Source organism: Lagenorhynchus albirostris, chromosome X (assembly GCF_949774975.1).
Source record: "Lagenorhynchus albirostris chromosome X, mLagAlb1.1, whole genome shotgun sequence".
NCBI classification, from domain to species: Eukaryota; Metazoa; Chordata; class Mammalia; order Artiodactyla; family Delphinidae; genus Lagenorhynchus; species Lagenorhynchus albirostris.
Genome location: NC_083116.1, coordinates 97,961,334 through 97,969,173, shown reverse-complemented (window position 1 = coordinate 97,969,173; position 7,840 = coordinate 97,961,334). Strand labels below are relative to the sequence as shown.

The following is a 7,840-nucleotide window of genomic DNA, read 5'->3' as shown; positions in this document are numbered from 1 at the left end:
TTGGGAGATGGACCAGCAAAACGTGATGTTATGGTTGCTGAAGTAAGAAGGTAAATGTGGGAATTAATCTGAACTGAGCTCCAGAGTTGGAGCTGTGGACCAAGAAGTGGGGTGGGTGCCAGACACCAGACAAAGCTTTTACTGAGAATTTAGCGTATTGGAGAGGAAGCAGAGACCAGAGGCCTGGAGCCTGCTGGCCTGCAAAAAGTACTCAAAAGTTGTTTGCTCACCAGACGACTTCTGTTTTCCAGAGGCAAAATGAGGCCTGGGCAGGTTGCTCAGCATCTCCAGCCTGTTCCGGATTGTAACTGGGAAAGCGCCTAGGGCAACCGCAGAGGCTCTTCGCCTCCGGCCGGGCCAGACCCGCCCGCTCCCCTCCCAGGTGACCCCAAGGAACCAATTTTTTTTTTCCAGGCGCAAGTGGAGGGGAAAATTGGCGGCGCTCCGGTTGCCAGAGACGCCGCCGCCACTTCGGCTCTGCTGGGGTGAAAGAGGACGCTGGGGGGAGGGGGCCGTGGCTCCTGACTGGCTGGGGCACGAAGGCTTATTTGCATAATATTCCTTGATTGGCTGAAGCCGGAGGGGCGGTGGTGGGGTGATTCCAAGGGCCTGGAGCTCTGGCTCCGGACCTTTCCGTTCAGGAGTTACCCGGGTGGGCGTGAGTTGTTCTTCCGGCCCTGCGGGAGCCGAGAAGGCCCGGTTTGGGAAGTTTTGCAAGCAGGTGCATGAGCCATCTTTTTCTTATAGTGTTTAAGAAATGTGAAAGAACAGGAGTCAAGAAGCTGGGGGATGGAGAGTGACCTCGACACCAGAAGAAGGAAGGAAACAGACCGGGGAGGAGTGGAGGCCAAAAAGAAGGCATTAGGGACTTTCTCCCAAGCTGGGCTTTTTTTGCTGGGATCCCTTTGCTAGATCACTTGAATTTCCGTTTTCTGCGAGTCATTATCACACTTTGCTGAAACTGGGAAGAAAAGAGGCAGGATCCCGGCATTTTGTAACTCAGATTTGAATACCAAGTTTTCATCAGAGGTATACGGACTTAAAATATCCAGAGGGTCTGTCATGGGAGACAAAATACGTTTTAATTTATAGAGAATCAGTTGTTGGAAACTGGATGTGTGTGTGGTTTTTTCCGAGATTACTTCTTGCAATGTTTTTTGTATGTCATTGCACATAGGGCTTAAAATCAAGCTGGACTATTTTGTACTTGCCGGTTGCTGAAGCAATGGGGGGAGGGTCTGTGGATCATCATAGACCATTTCCACATTTTACGGTTTCTGGCTCTTCACATAAACACCTTTAGACTATGATAAGATCCTACATAAAGTACAATTTCAGCTTTGTAAAGTACTTTGTATTTACATAATAATTTGTACATCTATTATCTTATTCACCACAAATCTGGCACAGCCCATGGGATAAGCTCCATTTTATTGATGAGGAAACTGGGGCTGGAAAAGTTTGCAAGTCTCCACGTGTGTAAAGAGGGGGGTGAGATTATTTTAATGCTTGAAATTTATATAATGCTTTTTTGGCTCTATATTTTCCTTTCCATTGATTCTCCCAAAGCCCCTGATAGGTTGAGCAGGTAACATGATTCCAGTTTTTCTAGATAAGAAAACAAGGGCTATGACCTAGCAGAGCTAATAAGCCCTGGGAAGGGGGCTCCCCAGGCTGAGCTCTGTCTCCATAAGTCACTGACTCCTGTCCAGCCCTTGTCACACCAAGTCACAGTTTCATTCAAAAGACAATTAGGAAGATGGTTTGCTGTAGGAAAAAATTAAATATATATTATTAAGGTGAAAGAAACAGGGAAAAAATAAACCTCTTATTATGTGCTTCTCCCTTTTGGCACTTTTTGTCCCGTGAAAAAACAGTGTACTGAAAACACCCCTGAAAGGTTTTGGAGAAAAGAGATTCAAAATTAGAAACTTGAGTCTTCTTGAATTATCTGTAGGACTGTTGGAGAAGGCTGGTGTGTGAAGGACAGACGTGGCATGGGGATTGAGACGGTGAAACAAAAATGAAAACAGGCTGTGGTTTGGAATCTCAAAGTGAAATTGAAGGTGCAAGGCTCTTAAAAGTTAAATCCAGCGATTTGGTACCTACTTTAGGGCCTATTAAATGACCTTGCCTTTTAAGAACTATTTTTGGAAAGGTACATTTCAAACTCCCCTCCAAAAAAAAATATTGGACACCTCCCCCCTTTTCTGTTAAATGATGAAAGACACCCAACACCGGACCTACCTACTGTCACTCTGTCCTGGCCCTTTGGCAGCCAAAAGGCCACAGGGCCTGGGGCCTGGGATCTCTGAGTAGCGGGACTTGGACAAAAGTCAGGAATTTGGCTGCTTCACCGCATTGTCACATCTGATCTCTTGGAAAAATGTGCAGATCCGATTGTGGGTCGCTCTTCATCCCTGGCAAAGTCTGTTACAGGAAATATTGGGGAAGACATCGCCAGCAGGGAGACAAAAGCCTCTGAGGTCCCCCTCCCCCAGCAGCTGGCCAAGGCCAGGGCCACGGCGGGAGCACCACGCGTCCACGTGCACCCGGCATGCCCAGTCACCCTTCTTACGTAAGAGTCTTGGGATGGAGTTGCTGCTGCTGCGGGTCCCTCTTCCCCGACGGCTATTAATAAACCGGATCGGTAGTTTCCGGGCCACTGCCAGCATAGATGCGGGGTTGGGGGCCTCACTTTACAACCTGGGCGCCAGCACTTCGGTCATCCCACCCTGGGAGCGTGAGCAAGGCGCACCCATCCCCCCGCACTCCAGCCCGCCCTCTTGCGGGACCGGACGCCGGCACCTTCTTTACCCGCACTGTGCCTGGCCCTCCCCCCAAGCTGGCCTGCTCTGCACTCGGCGATGGCTGGGTGCGGCTGTTCTGTCCCTCCTCTGCCCTGCCCTGCCCTGCTACTGCGCCCTCCCTCCGCCCGGGTATCAGGCGAGAGGCGGGGCTGGCCCGGCGCGCCCCGCCCCCGCTGTAGAAAGGGCCTGGAGTGTTACTCGCGGTCATCCCCAGCTCGGGCCTTTTATCTCCGCGCTACCGGGGAGGCGGGAGGAGGAGACACGGCGAGTGGCCCTGAGCGCCGGCGACACCTTTCCGGGGCTCTATAAATTGAGCACCTGGGATGGGTAGGGGGCCGACGCCACCACCACCGCCCGCAGTCACAGTTCGGCCACTGACCGCAGCAGCGTCCGCAGGCAGCAGCATCCAGCAGCGGGAACACTGAGCTACCCAGCAGCAGGGGATCTCGAGGCGCCGGAGGAAGTGCGTGCCCCCGCCCCACCTCTGCCCCGTCAGCGTGGGTGCTTGGACTCAGGCTTTGCGGAGGGAGACGGGAGTGGGGAGCACCCCTTCCTTTTCTCCGCGGCCCTGGGCGGGGGGCGAGGAGGTGGGACTCCTGCTGGGAGTCACCCGGGAGCCGTCCCAGACAAGCTGTAACCAGGGAGGGAGGTGCGCGCGGGTGGGGGCGCCGGGCACCCTAGCCGCGTGAATAATCTGCTCTTTCGTCCCCGTCTCCCAACCAGGCCAGGGCTCGACCCAGAGACCACGCGCCGATATCGCGAGCTTCCGGACGCCAGAGCCAGGAGAAGTCGTGCTTCCCGCAGGGCCGGGCTTCGATCTAGACGAGAGTTGGAGAGGGCGGAGGAAGCCGGGAATCCCGCCGCACCGGCTGTAGCCAGGCCCCCGGCGCGGGCCTCAGAGAGCGCGTGAAAGGCGTACAGCCCCTCGCCCCGGCCGGCCATCCCGTGCCCCTGCGTCCCTGTGCTTCGGCGCCCGCGCGGCCACCATGATGCAGGTTTGCGACACCTACAACCAGAAGCACTCGCTCTTTAACGCCATGAATCGCTTCATCGGCGCCGTGAACAACATGGACCAGACGGTGATGGTGCCCAGCCTGCTGCGCGACGTGCCACTGGCCGAGCCCGGGCTGGACAACGGCGTCGGCGTGGAGGTAGGCGGCAGTGGCGGCTGCCTGGAGGAGCGCAAGCCCCCGGCCCCCGGCGCGGGCGGCGGCAACGGCAGCTTTTTCGCGCCCTCCCGGGACATGTACAGCCACTACGTGCTGCTCAAGTCCATCCGCAACGACATCGAGTGGGGGGTCCTGCAGCAGCCGCCGCCGGCGGCGGGGAGCGAGGAGGGGAGCGCCTGGAAGTCCAAGGACATCCTGGTGGACCTGAGCCACCTGGAGGGCGCGGACGCCGGCGAGGAGGACCTGGAACAGCAGTTCCACTACCACCTGCGCGGGCTGCACACTGTGCTCTCCAAACTCACGCGCAAAGCCAACATCCTCACTAATAGATACAAGCAGGAGATCGGCTTCAGCAATTGGGGGCACTGAGGCGGGTTGCCCGCGGCTGCCCAGCACCCTTCCCGGCCCCATCTCTCACCCTCTCTTTCCTCAAAGCTATTTTCTTTCTGGCTCTAGGGCACGATGGGCAAACTGCAAAGTTCGGGGGCTGCGTACGTGCAGGGGACGCGGCAGGGCTGCATGGAGGAGGGGGCTTCTTTGGGGAGAGGAGAGGAAAGCGGTGGCAGAAGAGGTGGGGTAGTGCTCAAGGATTTCCCTCTCTCCCGCGGGGGTGGGGAGGGGGAATGAGGGGGCTGTGTTCTACTTTGGTGGGAATAGGACTGAGTTGACGCCCTGCATTCAGTCTGTGCTTTTCCTGGAGTTTCTTTTCTGTTCTTTCCGGAGGAGAAGGGCCGAGAAAGAGCCATTCCAGGGCGCGGCGCTGGGTTGCCACATTTGGGAGCGCCGCCTGGAGTTGGGCGCTAGGGAAGGCGGGGCGGGCGCACAGCCTCCCGCCGCCCTGCCGTTGGGCTGGTGGAGGCCGCAGCGCTGCTAGGGTTGCATCAGTTTTCCTGTTTGCACTATTTCTTTTTGTAACCGTGGCCCCGTCTTAAGTATTTCCAATCTCCTCGCTCTGAAACTTCGGCGATTCCATTGTGGTAAGCGCACAAACAGCACTGTCTGTCGGTAACCGGTACTACTTTATTAATGATTTTCTGTTACACTGTAGAATTGTCCTGTGGTACCCCTATCCCATCCTTTTCACGCCACCCCCTCAAAGTGTGTAAGCTGGCACTGTGCCAGCTCGTACGAAGCGTGCCACTCAGTGAAAGTAATGTTATTATGAGAAAGCGGACTTACCCGAAATGGAACCAACTGACATTCTATCCGTGTTGTACATAGAATGATGAAGGGTTCCACTGTTGTTATGTGTCTTAAATTTATTTAAAACTTTTTTAATCCAGATGTAGACTATATTCTAAAAAATAAAAAAAAGCAAATGTGTTAACGAAATTTGACAAAAGTTTGTTGCTTTCTAATCCACCAATGGATGGCTTAGTAGTTAAATAAAATACAGTTAATTGATTTTTTTTTTTTAGCAAAAACCAATTTTATTTTTCTCTGGTATTTCAAAGTGGTAGATAATCATCTCCGTAAGTGTTCAGTTTTGTTTGGGAAGAAGCTACCAAGCTTTTTATTTCTAATTCAGTACCAAGGTAAGCACATAACATCTCAACAAAAAGTTCATAAATATTCAAAGAATTTGGGAAGGTACATATATTACAGTTTTCAACCAACTTGACTAGCTTATTGGAGTGCTTAGTCAACATTTTGAATCTTTTAAGGGGCTCAAGCACGACCTATGCATTTTGAGGCCTAGAAACTTATTTTAAAGGCAGAAATTTCACTTGGCTACTGAGAAGTAAAGAGTCGGAAGAAAAACACCAGCTAACACTAGTGCACGCATCTTGCAGGTCTGTCTTTACAAGTCTTTTGCGTTAATCTTAGGAGAGACTTAAATGTGTTATAACATGTGCTGTGGCCTCTTTGACTAGTTCCCAGTGAAGTGCTAAGCTTTGTTAAGCAGTGCCCAGCAATGCTTCCAGTTTTCCAGGGAGCCAGTCTGCCGCTGTGGACAGCAGATCTGAGCATGGCTGCAGTAGGGCCCTTTGGAACACTTCCTTAGATGCCATTATGATGCTTTCCTGGGAGGGTGGGACAGGTGAAACGCAATGCTCTGTATTTTCTCTATTTCATGATTCGTTTAGGGGGGATAAGTGTTGGATCGACTTCAGTTTTCGATCTTGAAGTCATGAGACATTCTCTAAGCTCATAGAGCTTGAATTTAAAATACATATAACTTTGCAGTTTAAAAAAAAGGCAAAAAGTTTTTTTGTGCTGTGGGCAGCTCAAACCTATTATCAGCTTTTAGCAGCAGTGAAAAAATGGGGAAGTGTTAAGGCTGGTGCCTGTGCTCCCAGAGAAAGTTAATAGTTAATATATAAAGATAAGCTAGGCAGCGCCAGAAGTAAGGTGTATGGCCTCTTGCCCTGTATCCCCTTGAAAATCCCAAAGTGCAAGCAAAAAATACAAAGAAAGGAAACTACAGAAGCCACATGGTAGAAACACCAAGACTTGGAGCCAGAAAGTTGTGTGTTCAAGTCTTCTTGTTATTACATATTAACTGTGAGAATTTAACTCTCCAAGCTTGTTGCCACATTTGAAATGAGGCATAATAATAACTACAAGGCTTACTTCGTGGAGATGCAGTGAGTGAAAGGAGATGGTATATAGAATGTCTGATGCTTAGAAGTTTCTTTAGGTGCTACTGAAGGGCACTACAAGTTCTCTCCAGCTCTCTGAAAGTGGCTTGTATCTTTATCTCCCTCCTTGCCTTTCTCCAGGAATATATGAAGTTTAGGACAATATGTTCACTTTAAAAGCATAATTTCAATTACATACATGAAACCACAGGTAAACTATTTCCTTTCTCAAAGGCTCAGGGAAGAAGCTGAATTAAAATCAAATAGTCATAGTTTGGGCAAGTGATAGCAAGAATTTTATGACATGTTAACACGATGTTTTCAGAACATTCTTGTATATAGAATACAGAAAGGTAGATGTTGATAGCAAAACCAAACTGTAAATAAAGCTATTAACTTTATTTTTTGAAAATATTCATGTGAGAGTATTTTTATATATAAATAGTGATTCTGACCTAGGAGTAGTGATGATCACTGTTAAAAGAGGATTGGATTTTTTCATGAACCAGTAGCGTTTCCCAGGCCCAGTAAGTGTTATTCCACTGATATAACTATTTTATTCAAGTTCAGTTTATGCAATGATACAAAGTCAGATCCCTGACCAGATTTACCTGTTAAAACTTCTCAAGCCATTTAAAACTTTGCTTAACTTCTGAGGTAAAGTGATAAGTGACTTCATATTTTTAGGTCTTTCCTGAGGAAGCTCAAAGTACTTCATAGATTTTAAAAGTTGCAAAATTGTGTAGACCCTCCAAAGAGCTCTCAGGGATCATGGTTTTCTGCAAGTGCCCATCTCCGTGGCAATTTGGGACGAAAGGGAAGGCAGGGATAGATGAGCTGGGCAAAGAGGAACAGCTTAGATTGGAGTTGATTACCCTCCAGATATTTACATTTGATAAGAATTTTCTACATCAAAACCTCACACCAGAGCCTTTGAGAAGGCCTGCGTTTGCCTCTAAAAACAGCTTTCTGCTTTGCGCACATGGGGCTTTTCGTGTTTTACATTTACACAGTGTTCCTTAGTGGTCTAGCCTGATTTACTCTTGCTCTGAACCTGAACCCATTGTTAGCATGTCACAGCTGCTGGGATTATCCTTCTTTGGGCCAACTTGAAAACTAGTCTACTCTTAACAGTGTTTTTAAAAAATGAAAGTTATTGTCATTTGCGTATGTTTCCTCGCTTTTAATTGCTGAACAAAAATCATTTGGGAGGCTCGTCTTCTCCACCCGCCTCCCCGCTCACGCCTTCTCCCCTTACTCCTGTGGTTCTCAGATGTTT

General features: G+C 49.8%; 1 protein-coding gene and 1 long non-coding RNA gene across 3 annotated transcripts; one reads left to right on the top strand and one right to left on the bottom strand.

Annotated features, from left to right (window-relative positions):
- Positions 1-1,475: 1,475 nt before the first annotated feature.
- Positions 1,476-2,703, bottom strand: LOC132514108 (uncharacterized). The gene is made up of 3 exons (XR_009538618.1): positions 2,579-2,703; positions 2,248-2,430; positions 1,476-1,767 (listed from the first exon to the last, which is right to left on the bottom strand). It is a non-coding gene; the product is annotated as an uncharacterized LOC132514108 (long non-coding RNA).
- A 308-nt stretch (positions 2,704-3,011) lies between these two features.
- MID1IP1 (MID1 interacting protein 1) lies at positions 3,012-5,311 on the top strand. 2 transcript variants are annotated; one of them, XM_060138285.1, is made up of 2 exons: positions 3,012-3,273; positions 3,534-5,311. In XM_060138285.1, exon 2 carries the CDS (start codon positions 3,797-3,799, stop codon positions 4,346-4,348), a length of 552 nt encoding a protein of 183 aa, XP_059994268.1. In that variant the 5' UTR covers positions 3,012-3,273; positions 3,534-3,796; the 3' UTR covers positions 4,349-5,311. The 2 variants fall into 2 exon arrangements, with proteins under 2 accessions (XP_059994268.1, XP_059994269.1); XM_060138286.1 differs by having other exon boundaries at positions 3,012-3,307.
- Positions 5,312-7,840: the final 2,529 nt, after the last annotated feature.

Coding starts and splice junctions, on each gene's coding strand:
- MID1IP1 (XM_060138285.1), top strand. CDS start 3,797: ATGATGCAGGTTTGCGACACCTACAACCAGAAGCACTCGCTCTTTAAC.